The sequence below is a fragment of the Zalophus californianus genome, chromosome 6 (assembly GCF_009762305.2).
Source record: "Zalophus californianus isolate mZalCal1 chromosome 6, mZalCal1.pri.v2, whole genome shotgun sequence".
NCBI lineage: Eukaryota > Metazoa > Chordata > Mammalia > Carnivora > Otariidae > Zalophus > Zalophus californianus.
Window position 1 is genome coordinate 111,364,153 of NC_045600.1, and position 19,126 is coordinate 111,383,278.

The following is a 19,126-nucleotide window of genomic DNA, read 5'->3' on the forward strand; positions in this document are numbered from 1 at the left end:
AAGTACATTTCATAAACTAATCCCATCTAATTCGTTTTAAAAATTTTCTCTTGGTTTCTATTAACAATACATTTTGTGATTTACTACTTACCCTATTGCTGGTTCCATATTTGAAATTCTTAGGGTTTGCTCTTACGTACTCCTACAATTTTCACTCAATCATCTGACATCAGGGGATCGCAACCATAGTAATGGCTTTAAACACTATCTATATGATGAAGCCCAATCTGTATTTCCAGCTCAGACCTTTCTTGTTATGTCTGAGATCCATTTATACATCTTAAAGGTATCTCAAACTTGAAAGAGAATGCATAAGACTAGTATTACTTAAATGTTTTGAAGCATTTGCCAGTGAAACCATACAGGCATGGAATTGCCTCTGTGGGGAAATTTAAACTGCTGATTCAAATTATTTAACAGAAATAGGAGTCTCAGGTTTTCCTATATTTCTGGTGTCAGTTTTGATATGTAAGTTTTTCATGGAATTCTCCATTTTATTTATGTTGTCAAATTTATTGGCAAATATGTTCAGACCCTTTTTAATATCTGTTGAGTATGTAGTTTTCTGATATCTGTATTTTTAAAATCTTTTTTCTATTATAGATTATTTTCTATTACCTTTTATTATTTTCTGTTATCTTTTCAAAGAACCAATTTTTGACTTTGTTAATTTCTCTATTGCATGTCTGCTTTCTACTGCATTAATTTCTAGTCTTCCCTTTATTATTTCCCTCTAATTGGGGCGGGGGGTTAATCTGCTGTTCTTTTTTCAGTTTCTTGAAATGGAACCTTAGATAATTCCTTTCAACCACTTTTCCTAATATATGCATTTAAAATTATAAATTATTGCTTTAAATGCATCCTACCAATTGCTACAGATTCTGCAAATTTTAATATGTTGTATTTTCATTAATGCTCAGTTTAAAATTAGCATTGTAGGGGCACCTAGGTGACTTAGTCAGTTAAGCATCTGCCTTCAGCTCAGGTCATGATCCCAGCGTCCTGGGATCAAGCCCCTCGTTGGGCTCCCCGCCCAGTGGGGAGTCTGCTTCTCCCTCTCCTCCCCGGTGGTGCTCACTCTCGCTATCTCTGTCTCTGTCTCTCTCTCTCTCAAATAAATAAATAAAATCTTTAAATATAAAAAAATAAGTAGTAAAATTAGCATTGTAATTGTGATTTCTTCTTTGGCTCATGGGTTTCATAGAAGAATTGTGTTTAAACACTCAAAGACTGTCTAGCTATCCTTATGATATGCCAAGTAAGTCAGTTTTTAATAATCCTGTTCAAATTTTTAGTTTTTACTGACTTTGTGTCTTATTCTATTAGTTACTAAGAGATATGTATTAAAAGCTACAACTAGATGGATTTTTCTAGTCCACTTTTGTCCGCCCTTTGGGCTTTATATATTGAATCAAACATTAAGTACATACAACTTTTGAGGATTGTGTCTTCCTATCAAACTGGCCCCTTTTATTGGTATGAAATGTGCCTCTTCATCTTTAGTAATACTTCTTGCCTTAAAGTCTACCTTGTCTGATAATAATTCCTTTTAGTTAGGGTTTGGGTGGTATACATTTTTGCATCCTTCTACTTTCCATATATATTTTTTCTATATATATTTTTTCCATTAATTTACTTTCAACCTATCTAAGGATGATCAATCACAGGCATGAGTGTATATATTATATGATTCCATTCACCTGAAATATTGTAATAACAAGTAACTCTAAGGACAAAAAATGAGGATAGTGGTTATTTCTAAATGGGGGAGAATGAGTAGGGAAGGGGCATGACAGAAATTTGTACACTTTAGATTTATGCACCTCACTGTATGATTTTATAGCTCGTTTTCTTGTTTTTGTTTTAAACTGCATTTTAAAATCTTTTTTTAAAATTGAGATATAACATATAATGTATAAGGTATACAATGTGTTGATTTGATACATTTATATACTGCAATATGACTACTACTATAGCATTAGCTAATACCTCCATCAGGTCATAGAACTTATCATTTCTTTTCTGTGGTAAGAACATCTAAAATCTGGTCTCTTAAGAACTTTGAAGACAATGTTATTATCACAATGTTAATTATAATCTCAATGCTGTGCATTAGATCTCCAGAACTTATTCATCTTCTAACTGCAAGTTTGTATCTTTTGCCCAATATCTCAATTCCCCCAGCCCCCAGCCATGAGTACCATGAGTACCATGATTCCACTCTATTATTCTTAATGTTTGTTCTAAAATCTGTTCCTTTCTGTCTTTTCCATCTTGAAATAACACTTCAAATTCACCCATCAGCTATAGCCAGAAGTCACTTACTTAGCTAGGATCCATCAATCAGGTCCTACCACTTAAACTTCCAAAATATATCTCATAATCATCTATATTTTCTCCAACTCTACTGCCACCCCTGTGGTTCAGTTTACCTTAACATTTCACCTCAACTATTAAAAAAATTGACCTCCCAGCTTCCACTCTTCATCCTCTGCTGTTTCTTCTCCTCAAAGTAATCAAAGCAATCTTTTAAAAACACAAATCACAACCTGTTTAAAATCTTTTCATGGTTCCCCATAATAACTTCCATAAAAACCAAACTCATTTAACTTGGTCTAAAAGCCATGAAGAATTAACTTGCTATTCATTCTCTAAATTCGTTTCATTCACTATCTCCCCCTTGCTCACCATAATCTACTAACACTGACTTGTTTTCAATTATTTTAACATATTAATTCTTTCCTATCTCATGGCCTGGAATATTCATCATCCCAACTCCTCACCAAGGTGACACTTGCTTCAGGTTAACTCTCAAAATTTAAGTTCTCAGAGAGGTATTCATGGATCTCCAAATTCAAAGTCCACTATTTCACTACTCTTCTTTCCTAGAACCCATTCATTTATTTATAGCAATATCCCATTTATCCATGTTATACACACATGCGTGCATGCTTGTATATGCTGAGCCAAGAACATGTCTGTCTGGTTTATCACTAAGTCATTCCAAGCCCCCAAGCACAGAGTCTGACACATAGTCTGTGTTTAACAGGTACTTTGTGAATAAGTCAATCATTTACAGATGAATGAGTGATTTTAGTTGTGACTCTCACCTCAAGACCCAAGAGAAAATATATTGCTCCACTATTCTCTGCCTTGCCTGGGAAATTATCTTAAATGACAGACTTAAACACCAAGTGGTTGAAAGGTAACAGGCTCACTAATTACAAATAAGAAATGGCCACAATTATGAAGATTCCCCTCCACAGGAGTTAAAAGTTTCAATATATTCACTGGGAGTGCAAGCTCACAAATACCAAATGGTGCATAAAGATATGAAGCCTCTGTTAAGCCTCCCGGATGCAGAGAAGAGAAAAATTCAACAAACTACATAATGAAATATTAGTTTCAAGATATACTGATGCTATCTATTCTTCAGATTTAAAAAAACTATTAGAAGGGACTGATGCTGAGTTTATCTATAGGAGGAAACCAACAAAAATATCACATAAGACAGTAATATGTTGCAAGGTAGAATCTGAATGTTAGTAGTATCTTTAAGTCTCCAACTGTTACTGATCAAGAGCCTCCATAAACTACAGAGAAGGCAGTGTGACAGGGATGATAATACATACAGTAAAGAAAACACTTTTACCCTGAAGGCATATTAATGAGAAATTTACTGACCTTTACCCCATATTTTACTTTCCCAGCATAATGCTTTATGATGAAAGCAGGCTCCATCACGGCTGGAAATTCAATGTAAGAATTCTCTTCATGTTGATGCTTAAATTTATCTAGCAATGTTTGATTTGTAGCCTGTGGAAAGCTGAATCAAAAACAAAAAACAAAAACACTAAAGAAAGATGTAGCTGTTAATATAGTCTTTTTTTTAATACATTATAATTACATTGCCATGTAACACATTTACAGCAAATTACAATGAGTTTTCACTTACATTATCTAATCTGATTCTAACAAGCTAAAAAGTGAGTATAAGAAGGACTGGTGTTTTATAGATGAGGGATCAAAAGTCACGATTTGCCCAAACTCACGCTTTGCAAGTTGTAGAACTAAGAAATTAACTCAGGTCGGGGCGCCTGGGTGGCTCAGTTGGTTAAGCGACTGCCTTCGGCTCGTGTCATGATCCTGGAGTCCTGGGATCGAGTCCCGCATTGGGCTCCCTGCTCAGCGGGGGGTCTGCTTCTCCCTCTGACTGTCCTCCCTCTCGTGCCCTCTGTCTCTCATTCTCTCTCTAATAAATAAATAAAATCTTAAAAAAAATTAATTCAGGTCTTTAGATATTTAGCTCAGGTTGCATTGTGTGGCACTTCTGTAATACCTATAGGATAATAAAACTCAAATGATACATTGTTCGGGCCAAGAACTTCCAAACAGAAAATGATCTCTCAATTTGGACAGGTCTTAAGTTCATAGTCATCTTCTGTTTTCCTATTTCTTCATATATAAAGTAGCAATTTTCTTACCTATACCAGTAACTACATAATTTTATACTATATCTATTATTATTTCAAATATGTCTCAATGGTTTATATTCATTGATGAGCATTTCATATCTACTTATTAAGAAATAATTACATGATAGCAAATACAGGAATATAAAAGTTTAGCGGGTGCCTGGGTGGCTCAGTCGTTAAGCGTCTGCCTTCGGCTCAGGTCCTGGTCCCAGGGTCCTGGGATCGAGCCCCGCATCGGGCTCCCTGCTCAGTGGGGAGCCTGCTTCTCCCTCTCCTCCCCACTCCTGCTCTGTCACTATCTCTGTCTGTCTCTCTCTCAAATAAATAAAATCTTTAAAAATTAATTAATTAATTTCCAACTCTTGGTTTCAGCTTGGGTCATGGTCTCGGGGTCCTGGGGTTGAACCCCACAGGTCAGCTCTGCACTCAGCACAGTCTGCTTATCCTCCTCCCTCTTCTCCTCTCTCTCCCTCAATCTCTCTCAAATAACAAATAAATTATTTTTTAAACAAAAGTTTAGAAAAGAAAAAAATCACTCGTGGTTGGGAATAATGGGAAGATTCAAAGAAGATATAGGAGGCGATTATGAGCTAAATGTTAAAGGTTGGGTAGGAGTTTCATATAGAGGAAATATCATTGACAGAAAAAGGAGAAAGCAAGTATCTTTCAGAAAAGTTTCATTTAATCAGAGTTGAAATAATGAGAAATAACGTGACATGAGGTTGTAAAGATGCTGAATACAAAATCTAATGTGTAGAAATGACTCCAAAATTACAAGAGAAATAGTTAATTATGTTATATGTATTAGAGTCAGGAAGGAGAATGGCCTTTGGTGTCAGATAGTCATAGTTTAGATTACCAGTTCTGTATGTGACCTACGGCAAGCTTTAAGAACTAGTTTCCATAAATGAGTACAATGAGGTATCGCAATGTTAACAGAATTAAATAACACTGGTAAAAACATCTAACACTAGCTGGCATCCTATAGGGAAGACATAAAAGTTACCTACTTTCTAACGTTGCCAACACTGCCATTTTCCTATTCATCTAGGCCTGCTTTTGCATTCAAGTACTATCCCTTCCTCAAAACACCTTCACCATCCAGCTCTCCCCGTCCATTCCAGAACTCTAAAGCCATTCTAGAATGGACTATAACTCTTGCAATTTGAAACAGAGAGTACAGTGACAGCCTCTACAGTAGTCTCAGTACTCTAATCTTACCTTGTTTCAAGTCACCAAATCAAAAAAAATTTTCCTATAATACTCCTTTAATCATGTGCCTCCCCTACTCAGTACAATTTATGGATCACCAAGGTAAAGAGACCAAATCCAAGCTCATAAGCCTAGACCCAAACTCAGCCTCTGCAAACTTATGCCTCACTACTTCACAGCAGGATGCTTTTCTTCAGGAAGGATACTTATCTCATTGTCTCTAAGTAATCCTCCAAGCAATCAAAAAGCTTGTGATTTATTTTTCTTACTTTCAAATGGAGAAAATAAATTTTCAAAGGAAGACATATATGAGAACAGTTTTTATTCCAAACGAGGAAAGATGGAAAGAAAAGCTCTCCATATGTCCTATATTCAACAAACACTTGTGGATACACACTGCAATATCAAGTAAAAGAGTTTGGAACAGAGGCAAATCAGACATTATTGTGCATTTCAAAGCTCTTCCATCTAGTGTTCCGCAAAGGCTATCTGCCAGGAAGCTTTAGATTAGTGTTTCCATGCTTCTTTCTGTGTTTCTTTAGCTTTCAAAAATACCAATACCTCGACCCCATTCCTGTGATTTTACTGAAGTGATGCTAGGGTCATGATGACCAGTACTATTTCCAAGTTCCCCAGGTAATTCTTATGAGCAGGCAAGACTGACAAAATGCTATCCTAAATGAATGCTCTGATCTTAATTTCATTTGTTAAAAGAAGACTAGGGTGGAAGTCAAAGATTCTGCATTTCTAACAAGCGTCAAGGGGCTGCCAGTCCTGCTGTCAACACATCACACTTTGAATACCGAAGTAAAGACTGGTAACACTCCTAACATCCTGCTCACACCTAACTTTGCTTATTCTTCTCCTTCTTTCTAAATTTCATGCTGCATCCTTTACAGTCAAGCTTAAATAACTTGCCCGAGGTCAAACAGCCAAGAGATAACAGAGAAAAGATTAAACAAGACTCTGACCCACGCACCTGAAGCACTATGAACAATACTGAATGAGGTGGGAACACCGCTAAGGATATATTTCATGTTACATATTCCCTATAGAACAAAACAATTTTTAGAGGAAAACTACTCAAAGGAGTTCCCCAAAGAGCCTTCCTAAATGTGACTAACTTACTTTCAATCCAACTCTGGCAGAGAGAAAACATTTCATGCCTTTGCATCTTCTGGGATGTTAAAGCACAGAGCAAAGTGGTCCTTTTACAAGAGGAGGTAAAAACAACAGGACTGACACATAAAGTGAAGAAAATAATAATAGAATCTATAAAAAGTTTTTATGGAGGACTGATTATAGAAGCATAATTGAAGGGACAATTAAGAAGTTATTTGTCCAGGGGTACCTGGGTGTCCAGGGGTACCTGGGTGTCTCAGTCAGTTAAGCATCTGCCTTCAGCTCAGGTCATGATCCCGGGGTCCTGGGATTGAGCCCCAAGTAGGGCTCCCTGCTCAGCAGGGAGTCTGCTTCTCCCTCTCCCTCTGCCCCTCCCCACCACTCATGCTTGCTCTCTCTCTCTCAAATAAATAAAATCTTAAAAAAAAAAAAAAAGAGGTTATTCACTCTAGTCTCCTACCATCAACAATACCCTGAAAGATGATGCAAAAGAATTACTATAATGGGAAATTTTATTACTTTATAAAGCAGCTGCTAATCAGCTCTAATGATTAGAAAGTTCTTTCGTACACTGAGCCAAAATCTGTCTCTGTGTAATTTCTGGCCACATGGCTTACCCCCAGGATTTTCTGGGTAATGGCAGAGTTAATATTCTCTTATTGGGCAATATTTATATCTATGTGAGGTAGCAAGTGACCAGGGAAATATAGTCTTTGTATAATAAGATGTGAACTCAAAATATTTTACATAAGGAATGACAGGCCAAACAAAAACCCCTTCCTCTATTCATGTTTTAATTACATACTCAGCTATCTCAATTTGCTACTCACAACCACCTTAAGATATATAGCAGACAGCATTATCATTTCTCATCATTGCCTTTTTACATGCAAAAAACTAAGAACCAAGAATATTCAGAGATTTGCCAAAGGTAGCTAACAGAGATGGAATGCAACCCTGAACTTCTGACTCTATAGCCTATTATGGAGAAACATTATAGGACAATACTTCAATGCACAAGCTAATTAGTCAGAAATGCCTGGAGTGTCTGCATCTCAAGTCCATCACTTACTATCTATATGATCTTCTTCTAGACTTGCTTAAACTGTGTTCTTTTGGTTATCATAAAATACCTCAAACAAATAAAACTGCTTAATATTTTGACATCAACCATAATAGTTCTCAACACTGAGTATCAAATCACCTATGAAGCTTTCCAAGATAAAATACACCAGAGGTAAGGTATGTGAGCAGTTAAGAACTACTAACCTTACAATTTTATAAAAGATAATATATGTTGTAGGGCATATAGAGCAATGCAAAAAAGAAACTTTTACACAACTTTGTACATAAAATATTTTTGTGTTAATTGCATTTTAATTCATTTAGATTAATGGAAATAGTCTATATGTTTATGGCATATTAATAGGGTGACATACAACTTACCATACAAACCAGGATATTTGGGAGTAAAAGTAGGCACCTTTAATAACTAAACTGGACAACAGGCATAAACTTTAGATTGTCCCATTCAAACCTGATGATGTATGGTCATCCCACCTATGATAGTTAATCCCCAATATTTTATATCTTGCTTCAGTGGGTATAATGGTTATAGCTAGAAATCAAGTGACCTAATTTAGTTACTTAATATTTTAGTGAAGAGTGACAGAAAACTCACATACTCTCCATCACTTCAGTTTCTCCAGTTCTAGATTTGCCATCTTATAGGATAACTATAAATAATACTTTACAGAGTACTAAAAACACTCTGGAGGATGCTATATGAAGTTCTACTTCTGAAGCTTATATATATGTTTGGTATACTACACAGTGCTAACAAAGGATGTCAAATACTTGGCATATGTTGCTACTTTCCACCTGCACAGCTGTGGCAGACATCACTAATCTATCATGATATTCTTTTCTACTGAACATGAAAACTACAAACACATCTCATATAAAACTCAATTCAAGAAGAGAGGAATATGCAACAAAAAAAAAATATGCCAACAAATTTAACATCAAAGTAACTCTGTAGAAGAATCTGGAAAAACTCAAGGAAAAAATGCATTCAATATTATAGTTCACCCAATTTTCCTAGAAACATACACACACAATAAAATGCACACAAGAGAAACTTTGGCTCCTTATCGATTATGTAAGAAGAAAATTTAAGACTTAAAAAGACATGAAAAGCCCAAATGAAAAGAATCATACTTTTGATTGAAAAGTACTTGCTGAAAGAATCATACTCACTTGCTTTCTTCATCCAGAAGATGGAGCAGACCTGTTGGTTTCTTGCTAATAAGATTTATGCAACAGGTATTATCAATATAATCTATATTGTGCCAGCTGATACCTTCAGTTCTATACTCCTCCTAGGAAATAAATTCACAATTTATTCATCTTGCAGAAAATAATAGGTATATGATAATAAAAACTGAAAAGCTTTTGCCAGGCTTAAAAGAACTAAACTTTTCCCTTTTAAATCACTAAACCTACACAATGGAAGAATGTATAATTTGGGTTATATAAAACCTTCATACAGTATATGTCTATTTTCATTAAAAAGTACATACAATCAAACTTTTTTGTTACAACGCTATCTGTATACCACTCAGGTGAAAATTTAGGCTTGGACTTGTTTTAGCCACACTATGTTAGGACTGCACTAAAGAAAAATATAAAATATAAGAAGCCTAATTTCTCCTAAACCATCAGAAAGGACTGAGTATTTGTTGGATTATCAATAATGAACTTAATGAAACAATGTCTGGGAAAAGTAAAAACCATCACCTCCAGTGATCACTGATACCATATGGAATTCATATGTACTTCATTCGGTAAAATAAAACCCTTGGGGTTAAAAAAAAAAAAACCACCCTTAGAATATGTTAAAAAAAAAAAGTTTCAAATCCAAGATTTTAAAAAGTCAAAGCTCAGGCACTGAACAACTATTCAACTATTAGGCCCCTATTGTTGTTTATTTTTTCTCTGTACTGGGAAATAATCTTATATTCATCCTTGTGATGCTTTTAAACTGTTTTTTCAAAACCTGAAATCTAAAGAAGGTTAAGTTTCTACACTGCAAGAATATTTAGGCACCAAGTAAATACCCCAGTCGGCTGATGACTTTAGTATGCACTGATAATGTTCACACACTTCTCTCCAAATATAGTGGTTTTGCAAATTAGGGATTTTTTTATTTTTATCATTCTTTGGGTATTATTATTATTATTATTAACCTGTAAATAAGACTGGTATACTATAAACTGTAGTTACTCTACTTGGGAAAAGTAAATGTCTGTGCTCACTTCAGCAGCACATATATTAGCAGGACACCTGTGCAGGGATGACATGCAAATTTGGGAAAGGTAAATGCTTAGTTCTTTCCTTTTAAATTAATAATTTCACAAGAAATTAGTTGCTATATAAAGGTCACCCTGCAGAGCAGTAAGCAAGTTTTTTGTCCTGTTTCTTTTTTGTAGCATGGTTAACAAGCATATGGATTCTTACAGACGTTAATATAGCAGTCCAAAATCCTCCCCTCATCTCCTCTTCCCAATGACAATTCACACCCCCTTGCCAAAGTTAACTATTATCCTAACTTCTAATAACACTGATAAGGGTCGCCTGGGTGACTCAGTCGTTAAGCATCTGCCTTCAGCTCAGGTCATGGTCCCAGGGTCCTGGGATTGAGCCCCACACTGGGCTCCCTGCTCAATGGAGAGCCTGCTTTTTCCCTCTCCCTCTGCCTGCCTGTGTTCCCTCTCTCGCTGTCTTTATCTCTGTCAAATAAATAAATAAAATCTTAAAAAAAAACTGATAAGACTCATCTGTTTATAAATCTAATATAAACAGAGCCATACAATATATATTCTTTTCACTTTGCTTTTTTTTTTACTCAGCATTAGTTTCAGAAACACATCCAGGTTTGTAGGATGAATCTAAAGTTCATTTATTTTTTTTTGCATTTTTTATTTTGTTATGTTATGTTAATCACCATACATTACATCATTAGTTTTTGATATAGTGTTCCATGACTCATAGTTTGCATATAACACCCAGTGCTCCATTCAATACGTGCCCTCTTTAATACCAATCACCAGGCTAACCCATCCCCCACCCCCTCCCTTCTAGAACCCTCAGTTTGTTTCTGAGTCCACAGTCTCTCATGGTTCATCTCCCCCTCCAAATTCCCCCCCTTCATTTTTCCCTTCCTACTATCTTTTTTTTAACATATAATGTATTATTTGTTTCAGAGGTACAGGTCTGTGATTCAACATTCTTGCACAATTCACAGCACTCACCATAGCACATACCCTCCCCAATGTCTATCACCCAGCCACCCCAGCCTCCCACCCCCCCACCACTCCAGCAACCCTCAGTTTGTTTCCTGAGATTATGAATTCCTCATATCAGTGAGATCATATGATACATGTCTTTCTCTGATTGACTTACTTCGCTCAGCATGATACCCTAAAGTTCATCTATTTTTTTAATCCTTTATTTAAATTCAATTTAGTTAGCATATACTGTATTATTAGTTTCAGGGGTAGAACCTAGTGATTCATCAGTTGCATAGAACACCCAGTGCTCATTCCATCAGGTGCCCTCCTTAATGTCCATCACCCAGTTACCCCATCCCCCCAACCACCTCCCCTCCAGCAACCCTCAGTTTGTTTCCTAGAATTAAGCATCTCTTATGTTTGCCTCCCTCTCATTTTCATCTTATTTCATTTTTCCTTCCTTTCCCCTACATTCATCTGTTTTGTTTCTTAAATTCCACGTATGAGTGAAATCATATGGTATTTGTCTTTCTCTGACTTAATGATTTTGCTTAGCATTCATTTTAATTGCTGTAGGGCAGGGGTTGTGGAACATCATACTCACTCATTTATGCTTTATCTACAGCTGCTTTCTCAATGTTATAGCAGGATTGAGACCACATGGCCCCAAAATCTTAAAAGACTTATTCGGTCCTTTACAGAAAAAGTATGCCAAATCTATGAGAGAGCATTAGTTCTCAAACTTTAATATTCAACAGAATCACATAAAGGACTTATTAAAACACAGACCACTGGGCCCCAGGCCCAAAATTTCTGAATAAGTAGGTACAGAGTGGGGTCCAATATTTGCATTTCTAACAAGTTCTTCGGTGATGCTACCAGTAGGGATAGGAGAACAATACTTTGAAAACCAATGCTGTGCAGTATTTATATGCAATTTATTCACCCACTGCACTACTGATAGACATTACAGTTATTTCTAATTTTTAGCAATTAAAAATGCCATTATTAACATTTGTGCACAAAAGTTTTAGTGTGCATTTATATGCATGTTGAAACTGAAAACACAGGCTTCTAAACTACACATGTATAGTAACCTCAGCAGATACTGCCAAGCAGCTTGCTAAAGTACGTGTACCAATTTATGCAACCATCACCCATGTATGGGACTTTCCCATGAACAGTATCTCTAATATTTGTATTATCAGTTTTTTTCATTTTGTCATTCTCATGAATGCCTAGGGGTATCTCACTGTGGTTTTAATTTTAATTCTCTGATGACTAATAAGTGAAAAATCTTTTCCTATGTTTACCCTCCATTTGGATGTCCTCACATGTCTATGTTCATCAATAAAAACTCTGAGGAAAAATCCCTGCCTTAGTCATAGGGATTCATCTGTTGCCATTAAGTTTGATATTATTTATAGATTTTTGTAAATGCCCTTTATCAGGAAGTTCCCTTCTATACTTAGTTTGCCGAGGATATTTTTTAACATGAATGGTTATGCAATTTTATCAAATGCTTCTATTGAAATAACCGTAAGTTTTTTCCCCATTTTGTTAATAGATGAATTAAATCGATTGATGATTAGATGTAGCACACACCAGAAAAAAACTCCACTTGGTTCTCATATATTATCCTTCTACATTATCTTGCTGGATTTAGTCTGCTAATATTTGTTTAGAATTTTTTAATCTATGCTTATGAGTGAAATTCACTTTAATTTTCACTTCTAATAATATCCCTAAAAGATGTGGATATCAGTATTATCTTAGCCTCCTAAAATGCATTGTGAATTGTCCCATCTTTTTCTATTCCACATAAGAATATATGTCAAACTGATATTAATTCTTTCAGTGTTGGCAAAATTCACCAATGGAGCCATCTTGGTTTAAAATGTTCTTTATAGAAAGGCTTTTAATTACACATTCAATATTTTTAATACTTGTAAGAATCAGATTTTGTATTCTGTGTCAGTTTTGAAAATATTTTTTCCATATCATTTCATAAGTGTACTTATGGACATAAAGCTGTTTAGTGTATACTATTATCTTTTTAATATGTGTAGGCTCCACAGTGAAGTCCTCTTTATAACTGGAATTCTGATTATTTATATCACTCTCTGTCTCTCTGTCACTCATTTGGATGAATTTCTTGAGGGGTCTTATTAGCCATTTCAAAGTAATACTTTTGACTTTGTTGATCTTCTTCCATGGCATATTTGTTTTCACTCTTATTTAATTTCCTCTCTTATCTTCATTATTTCCTTCTTTATACTTTCCTTTGGTTTAGTCTGCGGATCTTTTTCCAATTTGTTGGGATGGATATTTATATATATCATTGCTCTTCAATTTTAAAATCTTCTAACAGCTATAAAATTTTCCTCTAAATACATCTTTGGTTACATCCCACAAGTTTTTGTTTGTTTGTTTGTTTGAAGATTTTATTTATTTGACAGAGACAGACACAGCAAGAGAGGGAACACAAGCAGGGGGAGTGCGAGAGGGAGAAGCAGGCTTCCTGCTGAGCAGGGAGCCCGATGTGGGGCTCTATCCCAGGATCCTGGGACCATGACCTGAGCCGAAGGCAGACGCTTAACGACTGAGCTACAAGTTTTAAGATGCAATATTTTCATTCAGTTCAGTATATTTTCCTCAACCTCTAGACTATGTAGAAGTGCATTAATTAATTTTTACCCATAAAGGTTCTTTCCAGTTATCTTTTGATTGTTGGTTTCAGGCATAATTTCTTTATGGTATTTAAATATGTATGGTTTCAATCCTTGAAATTTGAGCCTTGTGTTATGGTCCAGTATACAAACAAATCTTACACATTCTGTAAATTTGCAGTTATCTATATATGTCAAATAAGTATTTGCTTTAAAAATCTGTTAGGGACGCCTAGGTAGTTCAGTCAGTTAAGTGTCTGCCTTCGGCTCAGATCACGATCCCAGGGTCCTGGCATCAAGTCCCGTATCAGGCTCCTTGCTCAGCGGGGAGCCTGCTTCTCCCTCTACCTGCTGCTCCCCGTTTGTGCTCTCTCTCTCTCTGACAAATAAATAAAATCTTAAAAAAAAAAAAAAGGAAAGGAAAAATACTGAATGCTGGATCCTGTATATGAAAAATCATACAGATAATTTTAGCACTAGGATGATCTCTTCCTCCACTGGACGGTGAATTTGCTCTTGGCAGGTGGCTAAGAACATTAGGAATTCTATACTCTTTTAACCCAACTGGAACTGAGAAAATTTTAAACTGGGCTTCAGTCCCTAAGATGCCTGATCTATTTCTGGTTTATCTTTACTTCTAAGATGTAACCCTTTAAGGTCTGAAGCAGAAAACCTGTAGGAGTTACCAGCAGGTTCTTCCTTGTTCTTGAATCTGGAGAAAACCCTGTTCATCTTCTCAGATTCTCAAGCCTGGCTCTTTCAGAATCAGCACCTCTCTACCAGAATAAAGAAATGTCTTTAGCAACAAAGCAGTCCAAAAATGCTGGGCTCATCTCCCTGGGTTTCCTTCTTGCAGATATAAGCCCTGTAGAACTTCACTTATTTAGATGTACCCCCAATGCCTTCAAATATATCTTGTTCATTCTTTTTAGGTGTTCTGCAAGGCAATTTGGTCAGATTTCCTAGTCTGACATCCCCAGAAGTGACAGAAACAAACACAAAAACCTCACTAGATTATAAATGCCTCAGATAAGATTCCTGCACTCCAAATTTTCTGTCTTCAATGCCTAGCACAGTGTGTGACACACAACTGTTATTCAATTTAGTGATGAGCCAATGCCTTGAAGGATAATTCTGAGCAAGTAAAGGAAATAAGAGCGCAGTATTATAAATGACAACATTAAATATATTTTCAAATCACAGAAACTTCTTCTGGTCTGTCTCTTATTCCACATTATCTTTACATATACCTTAATTCAGGACTCATAATCACACACTCACACTACTTCAACTGGCTTGTGGATTATGTCCTTCCCTCCAGGTATTTTACCCTCTCTTCAGTCCATCTTCCACAGTTCAAATCCTCTGCTAAATATACTTCAAATTGCTCCTCATTTTCTAAAAGAAAAATTCTAATCTCCTTTACATGACATATAAAGCCCACAACTATATGACCCGAGGATATTTCATAAACTTATCTCCCTCCCTGTCTGCATTCTTATATCATGTATTTTAGCTATACTATTTTCAGTTCCTCAAAAGTGTCATGCTGTTTTATGCCTCACAATTTTAAAGATGTTACCTTTGTTTAAAATATCTTCTCCCCACTGACAATCTGGTAAACTCAATCTTCTATTCAAAACTATATTCCAGAATCACCCCTGGGAAATCTTAGTAGACTTTTAGGAAGTTCTAATCAACTTCATCCTTTATATCACTACTTTAACCTTCTATTCGATTTTGGCACTCATCTTCCTGCAGGGCAATTATTACACCTCTCTCCCATCCTGTGGGACAGGATGGGACATTTTTGGACAAAATTTACTTTAGTATTCAAAATTTTCAAGATGTTTCCTCCCAAAGCATATCTGATAACTTTTTATTTCTATCTTCTTTTTCAAAAAAGTTTTATCTACTTAACCGATTTTGTATTCAGTTGAATTTAACAAACACCCATCTCAAGTACCAGAGATAGACAAATAAATAAAACAGTTAATATTTAAACTGCCTTAAATCCTATTCCCAGCAAATCCATTTTAAGTGAAAAAACATGGTAAGGGAGAGAAAGGAAGAATAAAATAGATGAGATGGCAAAGAGGTGTAAGGTCTCCAAACCTTCTATAAATTATAGCAAAAGCATACCTGCCACATTAAATTACAGAAGAGAATACTGAAACTTGAAAGGAAAAACAAGATGTATCTTAGACTCTAAGTCTTCTGATCCATAATTCCACCACACTGCCCAAAATTATGATATTCAGGTAGCAAATAAATAAAGATCACCCACCCCCAAAAAGTTCCAAACACATTTTCCGTAAACTGTAAGGTTTTTTTTTTTAATACGTGTTTTTAGGCAAAGTATTTCTTATGGCTCCTCAATGTCTAATCTACACTTCTAGAAAAGGTAAAAATAATTTCAGTAATAGTCAGATAATACCTTTTCTCTTCAAAAGCAATTTACTTACTCTTCTAATGATCCAGAGAGCAACTGACATGTCACTTAGTAAAACACAGCACACAGTCAACAAAATGCATTTCTCCACCCCTCCAGCATATATATCCATTTGCAAGAGATAAAAAATACTAGTTTAGCATGATCTAGCTAAAAGAACACTGGAATGAGTCAAGTAGACCAATCCCAGCCCAGCTTTTTGGCTAAAACAAGAATTATGGAAGCAGAGTGTTAAGGCTTGAATATTGGCTTTAGTTACCATCTGTAAAACTAGAATAAAAATAGCACCTGCCTGATAAATAGGAAGTACCACATAAATGTGAGCTAATAGTATAACAAATAATACTGCACTACCTTTTAATAGCTCCATCAGAGTCTAGCTAAAAGGTTATGTGTTAAAAATTTTAAGCATCATCAAGATGGCCAAAACTAGTGCTGCTTGTGCTACTGTTAATCAGTCCTCAGAACCCCTTAAGCAAGACAGATGTGCTTAAGCTAGGACAGAGGGCAACAAGCCCCAGTGATAAGAAAGATCTTTTTTTGTTTTGTTTTGTAGACCTGTTGTGGTCCTCCTGTTCATTTCACTTCTTCACCATTTCTCTTGAGATAAATGTGAATCCTGCTCCTGTTTATATCCGCCTATACAAACTGAAATGGTGGGCTACGATCTCAACTTGTTACTAACTTGAAACTTAGCTTGGAGAAAGAGCCCATATTTTCTATGACCCTGCATTTACCATAAGCATTCTCAGGGAAACTGATGGCTCACTCTTTCGACTCTAAATCAATCTGAGCTTCTCCCAAGAAATACCTAGTTACCCATTTTGGTCTCTCCACACTGTCCTATTTCCCTATATCTGTGCTCCACATTGATTCAAGATTCTATTAATAAACTCCTCTACCCCACAGATAAAGAAGACACCAAAGCAATCAACGTGATTGAAACGAAGAGACCAAAGCAATCAAACAAGCATATTTAGCATTACACACAGTGACCAAGCACAGGGCAGCAATTAAAAATCACCAACAGAAACCCAAACCAAACTCATGCATCTTTTCACTCAAAGGTGTACTCAAGCAAGCACATATTTTTTAATCTACTTGAGGTCTATTTAAAAAAAGAAAAAAGGAAACCCTGTATCATATGGCTCAAAAACTATGCTCTGATTTTTCATTTGCTAACAATGACATGAAGACTATAATATCTGCATGGAAGTATTAGATTTAAAATGCTTCTAACTACAACTCAAAAATTTATATATGTGAGTATGTGTGTGAAGATAAGTGGGTGAGACAATGAGAGGGGGGAACATGTATATGCATTTAAGTACTCACTTGCTCCAATTTAAAAATATGCTGATTGAAGTAGTGCTGTAAACGTTCATTAGCAAAATTAATACAGAACTGTTCAAAGCTGTTATTTTCATAATCTTCAAACCCAAAAATATCAAGAACACCAATGGACAAAGTCTGTAAAACAGAAAAAAAATTATGATGGTTAAAAAAATGATCCTCAAATTTATTTCATGAATAATATACACAATTACAGGTTAACAAAATGCTCAGAGTTCTTCTACAGCAGTGGACAGGAAATTTTGGAGAGCCAGTATTCAACCAAAATATTCCACTAAATAAAAACAATTTTAGTTTTATTTTCATCTTTTTCTTTTTATCCCAATTATAAAAATACATCCAAAATTTTAACACATGTAATACACTGTTTACAAAAATGTTCGAAGCAGGGTTAGTGACCTGTTATCTCAATCACAGAAATCCCTGAATTCCAAGAGACAAGGAAATAGAAAGAATCACCTATGGGGAAGTAAAAAATAACCTAAAGCTAGATTTTTCCTGGCTATCCCAGGTTAGGCAAAGAACACCATGCAAGTTTTCCTATTTTCACTTTTATAACCCAACAGAATTCTGCATTGCAAACCAACCTAATTAGTATGTTTAATCAGCCTTGTACAAGCTAAGGATGAAACTGGATATCGGAATCTGTGGTTTCTTCAATTTTTAAAACAATCTTTTTAAAGATTCATTTATTTATTTTAGAGAAAGAGAGAGTGCGAGGAGGGGCAGAGGGAAGAATCCTCAAGCAGACTTCCTGCTGAGTGTGGAGCCTGACAAAGAAAGGGCTCTATCCCACAAGCCATGAGATCATGACCTGAGCTAAAACCGAGAGTCAGATACAGATGCTCAAATGACTGAGCCACCCAGGTGCCCCCAATTTTTTTAATTTTTATTAAAAAAAACTGTACAAAGTTTACGATGTTAAATAGTTCTAAAAAATTATAATAAAAAACAATAATCCCTTTTTCATTATCAATTTCTGCTCCCTAAAGTCAACAGTCAAAATTTTATCTATCTGGTATAAAATAGTACAGTATAGTATACAAATACTTATTCTTCTATGTCTTGATTATTTTGCTTCTACATACTATATTCTAACTTCTTACTATAGATAACAAGGGTTCAGCTCTAATACCCCCAAACCAGCATTCTTCTCACCACCTCACCTCATTCTTAAAATACAATTACATGATAATTTTGGTTAAATGAAAAAAATCTTTCTCCACTAGTACTGAGAGATAATGGGTAAACTAATGTAATGAGTAATAAATACTAAGAGATTTTTTTTTTTAAGATTTATTTATTTATTTCAGAGAGAGAGAGGGAGAGCATGAGCAGGGAGAGGGGCAGAGGAAGAGGGGGAGAGAGAATCCTCAAGCAGAGGGACTATGGACTGTGGAGCCTGACGTGGGGATCAATCCCAGGACCCTAAGACTATGACCCAAGCTGAAACCAAGAGTCGGCCGCCCAACTGACTGAGCCACTCAGGTGTCCCAACAGTAAGAGATTTTTTAAAGTCTCCATTAAGAGTATTTTCTTTGAGGGACCTGG

General features: G+C 35.6%; 1 protein-coding gene across 11 annotated transcripts in view; it reads right to left on the bottom strand.

Annotated features, from left to right (window-relative positions):
• The window catches only part of MYO9A (myosin IXA), a 347,057-nt gene that overhangs the window by 176,678 nt on the left and 151,253 nt on the right, over positions 1-19,126 (bottom strand). For all 11 annotated transcript variants that reach the window (XM_027572325.2, XM_027572329.1, XM_027572328.1 and 8 more), the window contains 3 exons: positions 17,558-17,692; positions 9,069-9,190; positions 3,685-3,826 (listed from right to left, as the gene is read on the bottom strand). In XM_027572325.2, the coding sequence (XP_027428126.1) occupies positions 3,685-3,826; positions 9,069-9,190; positions 17,558-17,692 (399 nt within the window). The remainder of the gene's footprint in view (positions 1-3,684; positions 3,827-9,068; positions 9,191-17,557; positions 17,693-19,126) is intronic.